The sequence below is a fragment of the Tiliqua scincoides genome, chromosome 1 (assembly GCF_035046505.1).
Source record: "Tiliqua scincoides isolate rTilSci1 chromosome 1, rTilSci1.hap2, whole genome shotgun sequence".
NCBI classification, from domain to species: Eukaryota; Metazoa; Chordata; class Lepidosauria; order Squamata; family Scincidae; genus Tiliqua; species Tiliqua scincoides.
This window is the reverse complement of record NC_089821.1, coordinates 283,516,422-283,538,046: the sequence shown is the minus strand read 5'-3', so window position 1 is coordinate 283,538,046 and position 21,625 is coordinate 283,516,422. Positions and strand designations below refer to the sequence as shown.

The 21,625-nt window shown below is 43.0% G+C and overlaps 1 protein-coding gene across 5 annotated transcripts in view; it reads right to left on the bottom strand.

Annotated features, from left to right (window-relative positions):
* Positions 1 to 21,625, bottom strand: part of YLPM1 (YLP motif containing 1) — a 74,706-nt gene that overhangs the window by 7,454 nt on the left and 45,627 nt on the right. For 4 of the 5 annotated variants that reach the window (XM_066627234.1, XM_066627243.1, XM_066627269.1 and 1 more), the window contains 4 exons: positions 21,516 to 21,599; positions 20,354 to 20,437; positions 15,986 to 16,069; positions 3,423 to 3,474 (listed from right to left, as the gene is read on the bottom strand). In XM_066627234.1, the coding sequence (XP_066483331.1) occupies positions 3,423 to 3,474; positions 15,986 to 16,069; positions 20,354 to 20,437; positions 21,516 to 21,599 (304 nt within the window). The remainder of the gene's footprint in view (positions 1 to 3,422; positions 3,475 to 15,985; positions 16,070 to 20,353; positions 20,438 to 21,515; positions 21,600 to 21,625) is intronic. The other variant, XM_066627251.1, reaches the window with a different exon arrangement.

Here is a 21,625-nt window from a genome sequence, read left to right as displayed (position 1 = left end):
AACTCACAACATTGAATAGTGTATTAGTTTCAGAGCTACTTCGGGAGAGGAGTAACACTGCTGCACAGCTTAAGTGATATCCTCTCTAAAAGATCACCCTGTTACATGACTTTCACCAGGAGAAAGACAGGAAAAGGGAACATATCCCTGATGGCTCTCCTGGGCCTCTTTCAATATCACTGACCATGGTATCCTCCAGTATCACTTGCCTGGGATGAGAATTAGAGGTACCAAGCTTCACAGTGGCTCCATTCTAATTTGAATGCTCCAGAAGCGGATCCTGGGGGACAACTGGTCTTCTCGTGGCATTTATGCCATGGGGTTCCACAAAGTTCCATCTCATCCCCACACTGCTTAACATATGCACAAAATTGTTGGGAGAGGTCTTCCAGTGATTTGAAATAAAGTATTTCCAATATATATCCTGAAAACACACAGCTAACTCTCCTTCTACTTCAAGGATGGCTATGGAAGTTCTGAACCGATTTTGCATTTGGTAATGGGCTGGGTGAGGGTCCATAAACTGAAGCTCAGCTCAGATAAAACTGAAATCCTGTTGGCTGATACTGTTGACCAGGAAAGGATTTGGCATTTCCTGCATAGGGATGCACTCCCCACAGGGATCCAGTCTGAAGTCTATGGATGCTGTTATAGATACTCAAGGTACGCTCTCTGGCTTGTAGCACCTTTCACCAACATCAATTGGTATGCCAGCTGCAGCTGTTCTTGGAACAGCAAGTAAGACCTTCTTCAGTGGCTTTGATCCGCATGTCCTCCCCTGCTGGAAAGGTGAGTAGCAAAGCCTTCTCAGTTGTGGTAAGTTTTTTATGGAAGGCTTTTGTCCTGTTTATTTGCTTAGCACCCTCTTGGGTTGGCTTTCAGACAACACTGAAGACACTGTTTTTCCATATACTTTTAGTGGAGTTTACTACTCTTAGATAATTTACTTGGTTTGTTTTAGAGTTGGCTAAAATAGTTTTTAATTAGCCCCCCACTGCTACTGGTTTTGCTTTCATAACAGATTATTTATTGTTGATTTTAACTATGTTGAGAGCTGCCTCAGAAATCATGAGAGAGAGAGAGAGAGAGAGAGAGAGAGAGAGAGAGAGAGAGAGAGAGAGAGAGAGATATTAAAGCAGGATCCTTTGATTTAAAAATGTTACTTCTGGAAGTGATTGAGACTCAATTCACATACAATATTCTTATGAGATGATTAGTCTGTTTACAACAGTCAAAGGAAAACAAACCATACCACTATAATGAGTTTGAAGTCAACAATCACAGATTCACGAGCACTTATCTGCATATCATACAAACCATATACGCAATTATTTGGGTACAATATAGCTGTTTTCTATTACAGTACTTGCTCCAGTGCTGCAGCTGTCAGTGGGGGATGTTTCTCATGAAGCTTCTTTATGCTTCATTCCTATGGATGAAATTCTACATTTCCCCACTTCCTATATTTATGCATATTTAAGTGAATTAACCCTTGATCCAACTGTGTTGCTCCTTCTTATGTCTACTCCCAGAATTACCATTAGCAACCTTTGTAATCAACTATGAGTTCTGGTTGTCTTATTTATCCTGGAGGACTAAAAGCACATGAAATTGCTAGGATGCTGAAACATCCTACAAAATATCTGTAATCTACAGTTCTTATAAATTATAATGTGTCTGGGTCAGCTGGAAGATGAAAAATAAGCAAATGAATTTGCTAAGGTTTTTAGATTATGTTTTTGGACATAAAATTATGTGAAGAAAAAGTGAACATTGTGGCAGCTATACAGTTGTGTCTTAAGATTATAAAGTGTTATGTTTCACTTAATACCAAAATTATAAAAATATCCATAAAATGTGCCATAAATTATAACACTTTTACAGCATAAAGATATGACAAAATTATGACTTTGGAAATCAGCTTAGGCAAGGCTAAGATCTAAATTCTAGGAATGCACAAGCGGCTTTCTTGAGTAATATCTTTTGCATCTCCTTCAGCATGGCTCTTCTGCTGGATACAAACTGGACAAATTATGGTGAAATTTCAATAGCTCATCAACAGAACGTGGCAACAGAAAATACACCAGAATTGGGGAAAAAGTTAATTTATGAAATAGGGTACAGAAATGATAATGCATTTCCTTCAGCTGCACCCCTAAGACATTAGGGTACATCAGAAGTGAGCAAGCACCAGTAACCAGATTCAAACTGATGAGATCTTCCAATTTATGCTATAACACACTCATGTCTGTCAAATGCAATCCAAAGCAATTGCTTTCATAAACAAAAAGGACAGTAATTTGATGCTCAGTAAATCTTTCCTAATATCTGAATGTGCCTCAAATACCTTAAATCCCTAGAACTGAGAGTATATACAAAGAAATGGAGTACTTTATTAGTGCACTTGGCTACAAACCTTTTGCTACTGTTGGAGACGGGATATATGTACCAGTGATTTATTTCGGTATATGATACATAATGGAATTTGATGTCCATTTGTGTATGCATATGTGTATGTGTTCAGCATTAGGTATACATTATGGCCTCTTGATTCATATCATGGATATTTTAGAGCAAAAAAATACTAATAAAATTATGCTTAATGTTCAAACAACATTCCTTTTAAACAATCTTATCTTATAGAAAAGGTTGTACTTCTCCAAGAGGTTTCAATGAATTTTTTCCCTCTCAGCTTACATCTGAATCTGTTGAGAGGCTGTAACAGTGATTTGATTGGTCACAACTAGGGTCAACAACAGAAATCACACATTTAAGCAGGCCAATCAAACACATGCTTTAAAGTAATGACCTCTGAGGAAAGAAGATTCTACCAAGGAAGATGATTGAAAATGTATGTAAGATAAAAACAAGATGAAGACTAGTCTTCACATCTCTTCTCAGAAGCAGTGAAGCTGCAATACAATTAATGAACTGACAGACAGTGACAGCACAGCAGCCACCACTTCCCACCAACACTGCTTTGAACTGCTGATCACCTGCTGTCTTCAACCGTGACAAGGTATAATACCAAAGGATGGATGAGACTTATCTTTCAGAATTTAATGTGTACCCACTACAAACAAACAATACAGTGCAAATAAGGGCAAATTCTATTGCCCTTGGCAATTTCACAGGTATCATTAAAATACTGCAAATAATTCCTTTTAGTCTCAAATTGAACACCAGGATAAAAGTTACGCAAGCCATGCAAAAACCAACAACTCAAAGCAATTTATTATTTGTGTCTTTGCAACTGCAAAACACAGGAATTGCATATTACACAGCTCAGAAATATCTACAATATATCCTGCAAAATGTCAACAATTCATATCATTTCACCTTAGGTAATGATCAGAGCAAAGGTTATTACAGTTATGCAAATACTTTCATCAGATTTTTAAAAAAATAAATTAAATACCCACCTAGTTTTGCTTCAGATGTATCCATCTCCCATTTGCTTTTCGGAATGTAACCCTAAATCATATATAGAGAGAAGCTCGAAGGATTAGAGAGAGACAGATACAAAGATATACTTCATATTTTAACTTGCAACAGCATTATACTGCAAACATTCCTTAGGATACATCTGAGGTGCAAACCAAAAGAGCTGAAATTATGAAATACTACAAACTTCTTTCACATTCACTTTATGTTCAGTGCGCATCCTATGTTTAATGCAGGAGTAAAATTCTCAGTATACGTGGAGTTCTTGAATTAGATTATATGCACCAATGATGCAAATGTGTATTACACAATTGTCTAAGTGGCATCCTCTTTGCAACCTACAAGACAAAACTTCCAGTATATTTACCAGGATTCAAAGTAACTCATGCATGCATTCCAATGCTGTGACATGTGCACTGTGCTCATCAGATTTTCCCTCTGACTGTAATTGCAAGTGCTGCGCTGCAATACCTCAACTTTTGGAAAGGGGGGTACCGTAGGAAGGAGTCTTCAAGAGCCTCAGGGCATCAGTAAGGCCCACAAACACAGCTGCAAATAATTATTTTGAAGTACCTATCTTCTTTAAAGTATGCATTCTTGTTACTCAATGTTCAGGGACTTCACTAGGTATGAAGGTTAAAAAATGAAGAAATAATTTAGTAAGCCTAAAGGAAATGCATTAGTGAACATGAGTTAAGTGTGAATCCAGTTTTCCGTACTCACCAGTTTAAATTATATTTTATAGATGAGAGTGAATACACATGGTCAAATTATTTACAAAAATGTGGAAGTCTCACATGTTTAAGTTACCATGTCAGAGCTACAAGTACAAGTGAAGCAACGTGAATGCATCAGAGTCTTGGGGCCCAAACCTAGGCTGAGCCAGTGCTGGTGGCCATCACACTGCCCCAATAACCATTGTTGCAGAAGTGCTGTAAGGCAGTAAGCCCGCTGGCAGCTTCTCCTAGTGCTGAGGCCCAGTGCTGACTGGCAGTAAGCGTGCTGGGCAGTAAGCCCAGTTGACGCTGAGTACCAGGAGGACCTGCTGCGGGAGCAGCCAGTGGTAAGTTTCTCCACTGGCCAGTTGAGTGGCTTTACAAGGCATGAGGAAGGTGTAGGGCGGGGGGTGGGTGGGCCTCAGGTAGGATCAGGCCTGGGAGGGGGTGGAGATGGTGGCTGACTCTGCCACCGTATCCTATGCCCCCTTCCAAGCCTGGAAGCCCTACATGGGTCTCTTTGGTTCTGCGCCAGCAAAATAGCTGATGAAGCTCTAAGGAGACCCTTTTGGGTTGCCAGAGCTTTACCCAAAGAGTCTCTGGTGGCTGCCCCAGGCCTACAGGATACAGCAGTGGCCATTTTGATACCATTTTAGTGCCAGGGTAGCATAGCACTGAGTTGTAGGATTCATTGGAGTCGTTTGGTATACATTATGTGAAAAGAACTATTGCCTCAATTGCAGATAGTCACTGGAAGTTGCAATTAGGAATGGAGAAGGGCATATTTGCTTAATTCCTTTCCATGCAGGCTGTTTTTCCTCCAAACATAGTCCCTGCACTTGCTTTCTACATTAATTCCCCACCCAACCTTCCTGCACTCCCAGACTGCAGCCTCCAGTAGCTCCTTTTGATTAAAAAAATACTGCAAGAACAGAAGGAGTTGTAGGTCAGTGACAGAGCACATGCATCACATGCAGAATGTCTTGGGTTCAATACTGCAGAGGTACAGCAGAGAAATACTTCTGTCTGAATCTCTGCTGCCAGTCAGTGTCAATAATACTGGATGGGCCAATTGGATGACTCAGTATAAGGAAGCTTCCTTTGCATATTTGGACATGATCCATGTAATAGAATCCTCCTGGAAAGGAGAAAAAAACTCAGCACCAGTGTAAGTATTTTGAGACATCCTTTCCATTCTATCCGATTTGTTTTCTTATATCAACTGATAGACATGTCAATAACTTGTAAATTATATCAATAACTAAGAGACAATATATTAAATCAATGGCTACAATTGCAAACAGATGTGCTGCTGCCTATCTTGAAGCCCTTCCTAGAATTCTGATTTTTTTTTTAATATAATGCTGGTATGTGAGCAAATGCTTCAGGTACGAAGTGACATCAGTGTACACCCACAAGTGTTTCAACAGAACACTGTACCGTATATGTTTTGCCAAAATGATGAAAACACTGTATTTTAAGAAATATGTCATTTGTCAATAAGCACAAAAGCATTATTTAAAACACCAGAAATGATAAAAAGCAAAGACATCAAATTTGTACAACTTGCCTAAATACAGACATGCTCCCTTGTCCGCAGGGGTCCTGTTCTGGAACCCCCTGTGAACAGCTGAAACCTCGCAGTCCCAGGGGCCACCACCCTCATCCAGAGGTGAGCAGAGCTCCCCTTGCTTCCAAAGCGGCTTCTGAGCTCAGCAGAGACCATCCCCGGTCTCTGCCGAGCTCAGATTGAGCTCTGCTATAGAAATAATGCAACTTCCAGTTTCACGGAGAAACCGGAAGTGCTGTTTTTAATGCTTTATGGCAGTGGTACCCAAACTGGTGGGTTGCAACCCACCAGCTCATGTAAAGCTTCCCCTGACCCTTTAAGAGGCGAGGGAAAGGGAGAAGCAGCGAAGCAATCCCCAGGATCGCGTCACTAAGGGGCTGCTTGTACTTACTCAAGGTTTCTGCAAGCAGCAGGAGATGCGGGGAGCCCTGTGCAGCCCCCCACAGGGCTCCCCGATGCTTAGAATGTTCAGAAACAGCAAGCGCAAACCACCCCTTGGTTTGTGAATGCAACCAGGAGGTTGTTTGTGCTCACTGTTTCTGAACATTCTAAGCTTCGGGGAGCCCTGTGGGGGGCTGCGTGGGGCTCCCCGCATCACCTGCTGCTTGCAGAAGCCTTGAGTAAGTACAAGCTGCCCTCCTTCGTGACATGATCCTGGCGATCACATCACTGTTTTCGCCCCCTCCCCTGCAAACACCTCGAGAGTAAATCTCCTGAAAAGTTTGAGAACCACTGCATTATGGCATTGGGAGGTGCGGGAAAGCTCTGGAGGGCTTCCAGTTTCTTGGAACCTTGGACCAGGGGTTCTTTCCAGTTTCTTTCCGGTTTCTCTGTGAAACTTGAAGTTGAATTATTTCTATAGCAGAGCTTAGTCTCAGCTTGGCAGAGGCCAGGGACAGATGTCCCTCTGCTGAGCTCAGAAGCCCCTCCAGAGGTGAGGGGAACTTTGCACCCCTGAACTCCGGAGGGGAAGTGAACATTGGGGAGGGGCTCGACCCAATCTGTGAATAACTGAAATATGGGCCCCCCTGTACAGTTATGATACATTTCAGATATTAGCCATTGGTTTAAGATTATTGAATTTCTTCTATCTAATGGCTTGCATATTTAATTCTGCAAGTGGAAGACCCCCCCCCCCCAAATGGAGTTTTCCAGTGTCCCTCTTCCTGCTATAGCCCTAAGTGGCCACCTAAAAAGATACTCCTGATAGGAGGGAACCCTACATAATGGCATGAGATGTGGCAGAAAAGGCCATTTTAGCGGGGAGAGGAGTCCCAGAAAACTGGGAACTTCCTTCCTTTATATAAGCTGAAGTCATTACTTCTTTAATAACTATGCTGAAGCTACATTCAACAGCACCTGTTGCAACTTCAAAATTCTTAACAGGTAACAAAAGAAACAGAACACAAAGACAATAAACTGCTATCATAACATCAAATGTCAACTGAACAGCCTCTCTCTGGAGGTCATGAAAAACAGAAACAGGTTGTTCTTCATGACATAAGTGAATGGTTTCTTGTCTTGTGTATCCATGTCAAACATTTTCATACATGGATTACTTTTCATCAAAAAATCAGAGAACTTCAAGCGTTCTGATCTCCTGTACATTAGATTATTCTTTGTACTTGATGCAATTGATGACTTCTGTTCATCTCTCTCTCTACACACTCTCCCCCCTCAAACACAAATATAGCTCTCAGAAAATAAAGTCTGTTGTAAACCAAGATGTAGTAGTTAGTACATATGTTCCTGTACAATGAAGGGTCTAAGTGCACCCCGGTTTTTTTTGAAATAGGTTGCACAATTTCATGATGACATTTTCCTTTCAGAAAAGAGTCAATGGTTAAACTCTTCACTAAGAAACATGGAATTTTCATAAGAAACAAGGTCAATCAGTTATATACACACTTCTCAAGGGGGAAGGTATGTAATTATCATATACCATGCTATGACTTAATACGAAATGCATAAGGCCTGAATATTGGTGATACAGTTAAGAATAAGTAGGCACATTATAAGACAAGACACTTTTATGCTCTTAAGTTTCATTATCTGAATGTTATAGCATTAGTTCAGGAGAGAGAAAAAACTTATCTACTAAAAGTAAGTATACCTTAACAGTGAACAGAAAGTTGGACATTCTGAAGACCCTCTCAGTTCAGCTGGCAAAAAAGCAATCAGTACAGTACTGCCATCAACTCAGAAAGAAAGGTTACAAAGGTGACACCCTTTCTGGGGAGGAATTTCTGTCCAGTGTGATAATAAATCACTAGTACACCACTGAAAACATTTCAAATTCTAAAGCTGTAAAATATAACTTCTAGCCAAGCTCTAGAAATGCACTCCAGGAAATGGTGGGGTGAAGGGGGGGGGGGAGAGAGTGTTGATAAAACAGAGGGACACTCCAAAGGGTCTCAGCAATCACAAGTTGAGTCTGATTATTCTTCTACCTTCTGAACAGAAAAGAACCTCACAAGTCCAAGCTTCTCCTTCTAGATCAGAAAGTAGAAGAACAGTCAGCAAAGGGATGCACAGCAGCAGTACCTCTCATTCCAGGGATGGACCACCAGAGTGGAATAATCTTGCATCTTTTAGTAGCTATAGGACAACTTCTAGCTGTCTTTCTAGCATCCTTCTTCAATGCAGGTTTCTTCTGAGGGGCATCTATCTTGTAATACTTCAAGACTCAATTCACTGTTGTAAATATGCCCTGCATAGTCAATCTACTAGTAGCTACTATGACCAGGCATCTTATGAAGTAGAATCTATCTTCTTAGAGAGATGGCCGAAAATAGCAGAAGCTGTACTTAGCTGCCTGGGAGCAGTGAGGCAATGCACAAACTCTCTATGACATGAGGATGTAACTCCAGAAACAGAGGTTCCAAAACCTAACATACAGAGGTGCTGTCTAGACATGGTCACTAAATCGTAGCACATCTTAAGCACAACCAACTCAAGTTAGAAGGCAGATCATGAACCCACTCTGTCCAAAATGATTGGCTAACTACTGTCACTCGGGATGGTAGGGACACCCCTACTTAAATCAGGCTAAATCGTAGGCAAATTTTTGTGTTGATGCTTTGAAGATAAACTGAGAATTGTGAACATCTCTGGCCTAGTTCCTATTTCCACTTCTCTAAGTTGAAAGGAGATACTTGGAAGACTCCACCAGCTGCATTGCTGCTTATATCTTTGTCAATAAATCTAAGTTTAAGAGTACATTCAATGTTCATGTGGGTTTTTAATAGCTACTCTCCTCCAAACTAGTGGAGAAAGACAATCAAATACACCATGGAAAAAGCCACTTCCTTGAGCGAGAGAACACCCTCCTAGTCTTATAGACATCTGTTGATGCTGAATCTCAGTCTTATAGCTTTTAGAGCAATGGTTCCCAAACTTTTTTTTTTTTTTAAATCTCCCTTTACGCTCCTAAAAGGAGTCTTAAGGAGCTCCAATGATGCATGACCAGAGTTTCAGGGAGCCACAGAGTCCTGGTGTATGCGCAGAGTGGTGTAGCACCAAGCCCACCATTGAATACTTGTGAAGAGCTGAAATGGGAAGGGGGGGTGAGGAAGGAGAGCCACAAACAGGGAAGGCAAGAGGAATGGACGAGCAAACCAAGGGGGCAGATGACAGACACTGATAGTATGCTCATGGAGTTTTCTGAAGGGGTCCCAAGAAGCCTCCAGGGCTCCTAGGAGCACACTTTGCTCCTAGAGCTGCCCAAGAGCTTCCTGTTCATACAAGATAAGTAGGTTTTGAGCATCTGAAGTCCAAGCAATTCCTCAGCCACATCTCAAGTGCTCTGCGCATGTCAAGTCAATATCACTCCTTCTCCTTCGGTGTGTAATTTTTTTTATTTCTTTTTGTTTTCACATTTTTGTATTCATCCTTCCTCCAAGGAGCTCAGGGTGCTGTACATAGATCCTCACCTCCCTTTGTCCTCACAACAACCCTGTGAGGTAGGTGAGGCTGAGAGATAGTGACTGGCCCAAGGTCACCCAGGAAACTTCACGGCTGAACAAGGATTTGAACCTTGATCTTCCAGGTATAAGTCCAACTCCTGAACCACTACACCATCCTGGTTCTCATTTTGCAGTATATTATCCAAACATTTCATCATGTATGTACATTCAGAATTCTAAACTCTCCCTCACTGAGAGGCTGATTCATTTTGGTACAAACTGAGGAGGCACATCAACAAATACAATTTTGTAAGCATCACAATAAAATAGTCAGCCTTAGAGTGTGGAAACTTCCCTGTGTGCTCACAGAATTCACAACAGCCCCTAAAAGTAGTGATATAAATATGCAACCTACAAATTAGTGGTAAGAACTGTGTGTCCCAATTATCTTGTTTGTATTCTGTAAATAAGTAAATATACAGAATTCATAAGAAAAAAGTTACTGGGAATGTCATACATCCTTTCCAAAAGTGCTTCCCCCCAAAGAGAGTCAAGACTTACCAAACAGTAACATCACTCAGCAAACTTCTGAAGCTCAAGTCCCTGGGGAGGAGTTAAGAACTTTGAATGTATGTGAGTTGTGAAGTATTTGGATTATACGAAACCTATAAACTTCCAGTGGATTCATATTGTGTTCTTCAGACTCTTCTCAACAACTACAGAAGCATCTAAATTTCACTGAAAAGGCTAGTCATGGCTACTAGTTAACACCAGTGAAATCCTTTAATGCGAACGTATACATTCTGTTGGTATATATTTGCAAGAGACCAACAGGGTACTGATGGCTGCTGGGGCACACTCCTTCAGATGCTACTGCTCACCCTCTAGGCAATTTTACTCAGTCATTTCAGTTGCTGAATGAGACTCTGGGTCAGGAGATTCCACCTGGCTGTTCAGAGCTAATCCAAAGGTGGCAAAGATTTCCACTTGAAATCATGACATGAGGCAACCAGGATAATCTTATTTCTCAAATTATCCTTGAGAAATAGCAGAAATGCATAAAAGAGCCTAAGAAGACTAGCATCACCTTGCTAGATCTTCACCAGAAATTTTCAGTATCATGGCCAAACTGCTCCACCTTCATTATGGCCAGAAATGCATGTTATTTCCTTAGTAGAGATGGATCAATTGTTTCCTGAACAGTCTCTGTTGCAGTCTTCTCGTTCACCAGACACTGGTGATCCAACCGTATCTGAAACTCAGGAATCACTGATAACCCAAACATGGGTTATCAGTAAATCAATAAATATCAGAAAGTCCAGAGAACTGCCCATTTATTTTAGAAACTGATAGGTAGTAGAACAAGAGATGAAAACGTCAGAGTGGTAGAGCTTTTGTGATGATTCCTTAGACCAAGGAATGGCATCAAGCACTTTCAGATGGTTTCAGCTTGACCTCATTGGGGAACAAACATGTCCCATGAGATGTTGCCTAGCTCCATAGCAGAACCCAGTTGTGTGTCTTTCTCAAGGAAACAGTAGCTGGATAATGTATATGTGAGAACAGCCATAGCTTTTCCAAGTGGTGAAGACCAGAAGTGATTGTGAGGAGCTCCAGAAGGATCTCTCCAGACTGGCAGAATGGGCAACAAAATGGCAGATGCGCTTCAATGTCAGTAAGTGTAAGGTCATGCACATTGGGGCAAAAAATTAAAACTTTAGATATAGGCTGATGGGTTCTGAGCTGTCTGTGACAGATCAGGAGAGAGATCTTGGGGTGGTGGTGGACAGGTCGATGAAAGCGTTGACCCAATGTGCGGCAGCAGTAAAGAAGGCCAATTCTATGCTTGGGATCATTAGAAAAGGTATTGAGAACAAAATGGCTAATATTATAATGCCGTTGTACAAATCTATGGTAAGGCCACACCTGGAGTATTGTGTCCAGTTCTGGTCGCCACATCTCAAAAAGGACAGAGTGGAAATGGAAAAGCTGCAAAAGAGAGCGACTAAGATGATTACTGGGAAAGGCTACAGCGTTTGGGCCTCTTCAGCCTAGAAAAGAGACGCCTGAGGGGGGACATGATTGAGACATACAAAATTATGCAGGGGATGGACAGAGTGGATAGAGAGATGCTCTTTACACTCTCACAAAACACCAGAACCAGGGGACATCCACTGCAATTGAGTGTTGGGAGAGTTTGAACAGACAAAAGAAAATATTTCTTTACTCAGCGTGTAGTCGGTCTGTGGAACTCCTTCCCACAAGATGTGGTGATGGCGTCTGGCCTGGACGCCTTTAAAAGGGGATTGGACAAGTTTCTGGAGGAAAATCCATTACGGGTTACAAGCCATGATGTGCATGTGCAACCTCCTGATTTTAGAAATGGGCTATGTCAGAATGCCAGATGCAAGGGAGGGCACCAGGATGAGGTCTCTTTATCTGGTGTGCTCCCTGGGGCATTTGGTGGGCCGCTGTGAGATATAGGAAGCTGGACTAGATGGGCCTATGGCCTGATCCAGTGGGGCTGTTCTTATAGCTACCTTCCACGCTGAACTGGCAGGGCTCTCAGGTTAGGTTGTCATTGTCCATCTTCTCAGTTTTATCACTGCTTTTGCTGAATCAAGAAAAGACTGAACTTGCCTGTACAGTCTCTGCTCCTTTCTTCTCTATCAGGATCTGTTTGACTATCTCTTTAGGAACGGAGGGACGGCTGGACTCATGTTGAGTCTCATGTACAAGCATTTTAGGTACATATTTCCCTAGATTATCACATCAGGGAAGATAGTGCAGCCTGAAAACTATATCCAGTTCTGCTGCTATGTGAGGTTATTTAGGCCAGGAGGTGGTGGTGGTGGTGGTGGTGGTAATAATAATAATCATCATCATCATCATCATCAATCATCATCATCATAATAATAATCATAATGTTTATATATTGCCTTTCTGGTCATTGGATTACTCTTCTGACTTTTCTGGTCATTGGATTACTCTTCTGACTTTACTCTTTCTGACTTCTGACCTTTCTGATCATTGGATTACTCTTCTGACTTCTGGTCATTGGATTACTCTTCTGACTTCTATGTAAACCACTCTTCAAGGTGGTTTACATAGACAGGATATCCCTAAACCCCCACGGGGTTCTGTCTTTCAAGAACAGCACAACATTTCAGATGGATCTTTCATGGTCTGGTATCACTTCTGGCCTCCAGTTGCCTCCCATGCTGGCTGACAAGCAGCTCCTTCGTTTCTCACTTGAAGGGTAGTAAAGACGCTTCTTCACTCACACCAAAGAGCAGGTGGAATAACTCAGCTTAGCTTTTCAGCTGCTTCAAGGTCTCGCCATTCACGGAGCTGCCAGTGGCCTCGAACTGGCGACCTTCAGATGTTATCTTCGAGCTAACAGAGGCTCTACCCTCTAGACCAGATCTCCTGCCCACCAGGGGACCCAGTTTCTAGCTGAGTCTGTAGATTCTGCCCCCTTGAAGATTCAGAGAATGGAATTGTGGGCTTGGACTGTGCTGGCATGAAGAACATCTCTTAGATCCTCTTGTGGAAAGGTCCTTACCAGCAAATTTTCAATCCTTCCCCTCTGCTCAAGAGTTGAAGAAAATGTATGGTTCTACTTAGGAGCATAGGAAACCCAATAACAACAAAAATGCCCTTTGGGGAGATAAAACAGGGTATAAACAAGTAAGTAAGTAAATAAAAAGCTTGCTGGGGCTAGATGATAGGGATTTCCAACTGGATAGCTGAAAATATTCAGAAGATGAAATTCAATTTTGCAGCTGTACCACTGCTAGGCTCTGTCTACAACAGTGTGCTCAGTCCATTTATTTCAGTCCATCACTGGAATCTTGATATGGAAGTGGAGGTTCCTCATGGCATGAAACCTACAGTATCTCTTCAATGGTGATGAAATTATGTTCTAGATCAGTGATTTTCAACCTTTTCCAGAACATGGTACATTGACATTGTACTAAAATTGTCCAGGCATACCACCAGTTTTTTAATTACATTAAACCATTACGCTATAATTAATAAGTACAATTAATTTAACTAATAATTTAATACAATCAAATCATTAAATGACAAAAGAAATTCACAAGCTGAACTCAAACTCCTCTGAACACAAATAGATCTCTCTCGTAAAATTACCTTGAAGAACTCTACAACTGGAGAGGGAAGTGTACATGATTTCTGGAAAGGAGGAAAATATTTAGAAGTAGTGTGATCAAATTTTTATCAGAAGTGCCAGAAAGCACAGGCAAAGAGAGGTCAGACTAAGCACATGGTGTACTGAAGAAATGTGGAATAAGGGGCAATGAGGAGGCATGATTGAAACAAGGTGTGGTATTCAATGGGGGACAGAATGTAAAAATTCTGAACCTTTGGAAAATGGGGATGAGTGAGAAGGACAGGAAGGGAGGTGTTAACTACAATTATGAAATTTTAGGATGGGGGAAGGAATGAGTTGTGTTTGTGAGAGGTAGTGGGGTAGGGGGAGAAAAGAGATGTGCCAATTGCCTGCTTGTATATGTGAGAAAGTGTGAATAACACTCTTACTGTAAGGGCTTAAGAGTGTCCTGTCAGTGGAAGCAATGCAGGGAGGGTTGCTTTAGGTGTTGCAGGCTGTGGTGAAGAAAAGGACTCTCAAAGACCCCTTTCAGCCAGCCAGTCCTTTGGTAAGCGGCCATGAACAGACTCCTACTTCGCTTGCTTGCTTCTTACCTGGTTGCCTACCTTCTGGCTCACTTGCTTGCTCTCACACACAGAGCAGTTTCTGCCCTGAGCAAGCTTCTCCAGCTGTCCAGGACTGGCAACAGTCACCTCATTCTTGCACAACAGCAGGAGCTTCAAAGCGGCAGCTTCATCTAATCATGCTGTGTGAGACGCAAAGCGATTACTGCCAGCCCCTTTGTTGGTTGCTTCTTTTACTTGTGCTGCTGCCTGAAGCTCAAGACAGCCGCTTTTTCTCCTACTGCTGTCTGTCTCCTCCAGTCCCACGGCACCCCTGAGGCCCATTTGTGGTACATCAGTGTGCCATGGCACAGAGGTTGAAAACTGCTGTTTTAAACTGAGAGAAACTGCATCTACTGGAAGAAGAGCTTGGGAAGCCAGTATTGCTTCCTGGAACACTGCCTCCCTGTCTTATGCTCATGCTCCCAGAACACTTTGAATCTGAATGACCTAAAGGAAATGCAGTGGCCACCAAGGAGAGGACCTTCCACTTCTGATTTATTTATTACATCTAATTTTTTCCTAGGGAACTCCAAGGATGCATATGTAGAGTTCGAAGGTTGTCTTTCATCCAGGCACTGACCACAACCAAACCCATTTAAGCTTCGGCGAGATATCATGCTTTCAGACTCATGCTCTGGGGCTATGTTCAGATATATCTATGAAGCATTCTTTTTCTTCCCACAAAGCAGAAAAGATTCTAAAATGGCTACCATTTCCAAAGCAGTCTCTGTCAGACAGAGAGAGTACAAGGCGCAACCTTATGGAGCATGCATGTAAAATTGCTGTGCCCCTTCCCCTTCTAAGATGGGGTTAGGAAGGGGAGCAGAGGAAAAGAGAATGGCCATATGCAAATCGATGAATGGATTGTGTGGAATCATAAAGTGCTGATGATGCATCTCTAAGGGTTCTCAAGCTTGCTCAGCCCTTCAGGAAAAAAACAAACATAAAGACCAAGATCACTGTGTCCTGCTAAGACAACCATGTAGACAAGACTGACTCCTCAGACATGGGATCCTCTGGAAACTGAAACTGGTAGGAGTGCCATGTTTGGGAACTATGCTTTCTGGAGTTGGCGAATAAATTGGCACTTTGTTGACTGCTCTTTTGCCAGCTGAACAATAAAGGCTCTTTCCCAACATCTTCTACAAGAAATATTTATAATCGCTGGAACACGGTTCAGTCAAGAACAGTTCTTACGTAAACAGTAGAATAAAATAAGTTACTTAATTATCTTTCTTCATTCATATTTCAACAGAAATTTCTCCATTCCCACCTGAAAAACCTCTCAAATCTGACCTTTCCAAGCCTTTTAGCCAGTTTTTTTTAAATTCCTGAGGCACAATGTCAGCTTTGTCACAATTACAACTTCTAGTAATAGCTACAGTCATAAAGCTTGAAGTATATTCAACTAAAACAACTCTTCTCAAAAATTGCTAAAAATTCTGAAATAGTAGTGCAAACATTTCAAGGCTCTTATTCTGTTGGATATGGTGGTGAGAGAGACAACTAATGGTATGGAGAAAGGGAGTGGAATTTAGCGTGGAGAGAATCTTGATTAGACATTGTAACAAAAGACAATTGTTGCTGGAGTTGGCTGACATGTTTCCTACCAGTTCACTCTCTTCTTCCTCTGCATCTTTCTTGTTTTCTTCTTTCTGGTCTTCAATGTTTGCATCAAAATCTTCCATTTCCACCTAAGTCAGTTATAAAAATTTTAAGTCTGTTAATTATAATTATAAGTTATATAAGTCAATTATAACAAACCATTTAGTATTCAAACATTTAATATTTACTTCAAACTAAAAAAAGAAAAAGACCTGAAGCAAATAAAAGTTGGCACTCACTCAAAGATGGATACTGAGGTACTTATATAGATAACATTTCTCTTTTCTATAGAGCCATTTTGTATTTGAGGTCGCTCAGAATTGGATATAAGTTTGCTTTTCTCTTCCATGCACATTTTTTAAAAATATGGATGGATTCATTCTGATGCTTCTATCAATGTTCATACATATGCTTGATCTAACTCTCAAAAGACTCAAAATATACACACAAAATTGAGAATGCTTACTCCAGGGCTCAACACATTTTTTATTATTATTTAGAAGCCACATTCCTTAACTTCAATGCTTCAATACCAGACAAAAAAACTCATATGCCACAAATCGGACTCTACACACACACACAGAAGAATCCCACATGCACTCACTGGCTCCAAAATGGTTAATGCCATCAAAAGGTGTCAACATCCTGGATTGAGCAGCAGATAATGAGAACCAGGAGATGTACTGTGTGAGGTGCATATTTTCCCAATTCAAGTCTTCACTCCAAACTCTTCCACAAACTGGCACAGGAGAGGCAACCACACTGCCTCACTCCATACTACACCACCCAGGACTGTGGTCAGATGAGCAGCTTTCCACAAGCAACACTGAAGGGCAACTGCACCACAGTATTAGTCTGCTCAGGTTCAGAGCCTAGCAACTTATCGCCATCATGCTATGGGGAAGGAAAGGAAGAGTGGCCCCAAGAGGAAAAGTGCCAAGTGTTTACCTCCCCACAACGTCTCATAGGCCCATCACTTGCACACCAAAATTCCAAAATGGTCAACAACTGTGCACACACACAGTCAACAAAATGATGGAATAACATGAACAGAAGCAGCATGTGAATTCTAAATAAATGAATGCCCTGATATCACTGAGCATGAGGTAAACAGAAGACATATGTCATAGTGGCCATAGTTGCCACCTGTCACACACTTGCAAAAGGCCATGAGACGTAGGTGGGGTGGGACGTTACACTCACGATACATTTACAATTGGAAAGAGAACAAAACACACAGACAAGGGAAGTGCATGTGCACAACACAGCCACTTACCCACTCCTCCTTCCCCCACCACACTACCTCTCTCCCCTTTCTCTGGCAACCACTGCACTCCCCACTCCCCTGACCTGCTTCAACCTCATGGAGAGGCTTACATCTGTACTGATTAAATGTGGAAACATGTATTTTCTGATGTTTATACACATAATATACTCAGTTTATGTGGCTAGACCCCTGGGATCCAAAATCAGTGACCCATACTGGAATATTTATTCCAGGAATTGATATTTTACCTTTCTGATTCAAGAAGCACACAATGTACGTACAATTCATTTAACATCATGAATAGTATAATAAAAATTAAAACATGACCAATACTGTATTGTATTGGCAACCTTCAGTCTCGAAAGACTATGGTATCGCGCTCTGAAAGGTGGTTCTGGCACAGCGTCTAGTGTGGCTGAAAAGGCCAATCCGGGAGTGACAATCCCTTCCACACCAGGAGCAAGTGCAGTCTGTCCCTGGTCTGTCTCCCTGGCTATGGGCCTTCCTTCTTTGCCTCTTAGCCTCAGACTGTTGGCAAAGTGTCTCTTCAAACTGGGAAAGGCCATGCTGCACAGCCTGCCTCCAAGCGGGCCGCTCAGAGGCCAGGGTTTCCCACTTGTTGAGGTCCATCCCTAAGGCCTTCAGATCCCTCTTGCAGATGTCCTTGTATCGCAGCTGTGGTCTACCTGTAGGGCGCTTTCCTTGCACGAGTTCTCCATAGAGGAGATCCTTTGGGATCCGGCCATCATCCATTCTCACGACATGACCAAGCCAACGCAGGCGTCTCTGTTTCAGCAGTGAATACATGCTAGGGATTCCAGCACGTTCCAGGACTGTGTTGTTTGGAACTTTGTCCTGCCAGGTGATGCCGAGGATGCGTCGGAGGCAGCGCATGTGGAAAGCGCTCAGTTTCCTCTCCTGTTGTGGGCGAAGAGTCCATGACTCGCTGCAGTACAGAAGTGTACTCAGGGCGCAAGCTCTGTAGACCTGGATCTTGCTATGTTCCGTCAGCTTCTTGTTGGACCAGACTCTCTTTGTGAGTCTGGAAAACGTGGTAGCTGCTTTACCGATGCGCCTGTTTAGCTCGGCATCGAGAGAATGAGTGTCGGAGATCGTTGAGCCAAGGTACACAAAGTCATGGACAACCTCCAGTTCATGCTCAGAGATTGTAATGCAGGGAGGTGAGTCCACATCCTGAACCATGACCTGTGTTTTCTTCAGGCTGATTGTCAGTCCAAAATCTTGGCAGGCCTTGCTAAAACGATCCATGAGCTGCTGGAGATCTTTGGCAGAGTGGGTAGTGACAGCTGCATCGTCGGCAAAGAGGAAGTCACGCAGACATTTCAGCTGGACTTTGGATTTTGCTCTCAGTCTGGAGAGGTTGAAGAGCTTTCCGTCTGATCTGGTCCGGAGATAGATGCCTTCTGTTGCAGTTCCAAAGGCCTGCTTCAGCAGGACAGCAAAGAAAATCCCAAACAAGGTTGGTGCAAGAACACAGCCCTGCTTCACTCCGCTTCGGATGTCAAAAGGGTCTGATGTGGAGCCATCGAAGACAACAGTGCCCTTCATGTCCTTGTGGAAGGATCTGATGATGCTGAGGAGCCTGGGTGGACATCCAATCTTGGGGAGAATCTTGAAGAGGCCGTCTCTGCTGACCAGGTCGAAAGCCTTTGTGAGATCTATGAAGGCTATAAAGAGTGGCTGTCGTTGTTCCCTGCATTTCTCCTGCAGTTGTCTAAGGGAGAATACCATATCAGTGGTGGACCTGTTGGCTCGGAATCCACACTGCGATTCTGGATAGACGCTCTCTGCAAGTACCTGGAGCCTCTTTAGTACAACTCGGGCAAACAGCTTTCCTACAACGCTAAGGAGAGAGATGCCGCGGTAGTTGTTGCAGTCACCCCTGTCACCTTTGTTCTTGTACAGCGTGATGATGTTTGCATCCCTCATGTCTTGAGGTACTCCACCTTCTCTCCAGCAGAGACAGAGGATTTCATGCAGCTCAGTGACGATGATCTCTTTGCAGCATTTTAGGACTTCAGCAGGGATGCTGTCTTTTCCAGGTGCCTTGCCAAAGGCAAGGGAGTCCAGGGCCACGTGAAGTTCTTCTAGGGTTGGTTCACTGTCAAGCTCTTCCAGCACAGGCAGGCACTCAATGTTGTTCAGTGCTTCTTCGGTGACTACATTTTCTCTGGAATATAGCTCAGAGTAGTGCTGCACCCAGCGTTCCATCTGCTGCGCCCGATCCTGGATGACCTCGCCTGTGGCAGACTTCAGAGGGGCAATTTTCTTCTGTGTTGGACCTAGGGCCTGCTTGATACCATCATACATCCCCTTGATGTTGCCCGTGTCAGCTGCTATCTGTATCTCGGAACAGAGCTGGAGCCAGTAGTCGTTAGCACATCTCCTGGCAGTCTGTTGGACTTTGCTGCGAGCAGTTCGGAGGACCTGCAGGTTGCGCTCACTGGGACAGACCTTGTATGCTGCTTGAGCTCTCCTCTTTTCCTCAATGACTGGTGTCAACTCCTCAGAGTGGGCTTCAAACCAGTCTGCCGCCTTGTTGGTCTTCTTGCCGAATATGGACAAGGCGGTGTTGTAACGGTATTCTTGAAATGTTCCCATCTGTTGGATGCGTTTGCGTCGGCCGGGCCTGGAAGAGATTCCTCAAGCGCTTGTGCAAATTCCTCCACTTTTCTCTGATCCCGGGTCTTGCTGGTATCAATGCGAGGTCTTCCTTCCTTTTTCGTGTGATACAGTCGCTTTGTTTGCAGTTTCACTCTGCTGCACACCAGGGAGTGGTCAGTGTCGCAGGCAGCACCATGATAACTGCGTGTGATCTTGATGCTGGGAAGGCTGGAGCGTCTGGTGAGGATCAGGTCGAGCTGGTGCCAGTGCTTTGATCCAATAACACAACAATAAAACACACCAGCACACAAAATCAATCAGCAGTAAAACATCAAAAACAGTGGTAAAACATCAGGAGCATTCATAAATTTAAAGCCTCATGGAATAACACCCCCCAGCACAAGACAAGCAAAGTTCCTAGGAAGAGAACTTCCACACTTAGTGCAACAGCAGAGCAAGTTCTCTAGCTTACAAATCTCACCTCTTCAATAGCAGCATCTTGTAGCAAAGATCGAATGTCTAAACGTATCATATGACGGGGCGCTGTCTCCCAATGATCAGCCATCTGAAAAATATGAAATTGGAGCTGAAGCAGCTTCTACATGATAGGATTATTTTATTCAAAATAAAACAATACTATTTTTCATCAGGATATAACCTTCATTAAAATTACCTTGTCAGAGAGACAGAACCCATGCAGTCTGAAGACCACTTTTTTTTTTTGTTAAATACTGGTAGGACTTCTGAGGACCACATCCAGACTTTATCTGTCTGGATTTTATCTGGCCCACAGGGTTCCTCACCCTCTCAAGGCTAAAAATAACTAAAAAGACACACTTCTGGGTATATATAGTATTCAGCAACAAGAGGTGCTGGATGTAATGCAATGTAATAGAAAGAAATTACAAGTCAAACCTGATTATTCATGGGGGTTTGTTTCCCCAATCCCCTCGGGTTGAGAAAATCCATGCATGCCTGAATTGGAACTGTAAATGGTGTTTTCTGTCATTTCCAGTTCAAAACAAATCAGTGTAAAAAGATCCTGTCCCTTTAAAACCATTTAAGTAAGGGGGGAAAAGAAAAAAGGTTTCTGTGGCAAGCTGGAGTGCTGCAGGGCAGTCTACAGCGCTCCGAGAAGCTATTTCCTGGTTGTGCCAAGACCCCTCCCCCTCCTTTCGTTGGAAAGAGCTCTGCCTCAGAACATTCAAACTCCCCCCCTCGAAAGCTGGCCATTGCCCGCAATCACTGAAGGAAAGGAGAGAAGAATGGTCAAGGTTCAAAATCCCTCCCACTTTTGGAAAACAGTTTCATCAGGTGCCTCCTGGTGATCAATAGAAACAAGGACAGCCCGGAGGCCAGAAAGAAGGAAACATTTAGGCTCCAGGGGAAGCTGCAGTTCCTCCCTCCCAGTCATTCTCACAAGCACCAGTTCCCTCCCCACTCTGGCTTGCCTCTGTTTCGCTCTCGTTTCACAACGGGTGCTGTTTAAAGACCCATCCCCGAACAGCACTGCTTGGCTTTGGTTCCTCTGTGCAGCAGTAGCAGCACCACTCGGGGATGGGTCTTAAAGTTTAAAGCACCACATGGAGGAAGCCGTAGTCAAGCAGTGCAAACTCTGTTCCTCCACATCTTTATACAGTTACCCTATTGATTTCTTTGAGCTTGCGTCCATGAACATTTCTTTTGCAACAAGTCTGGTTGTCGGCAGTTACTTCAGCTAAGTAGACCTAGAATGCAGGAAAGAAAAGAGAAT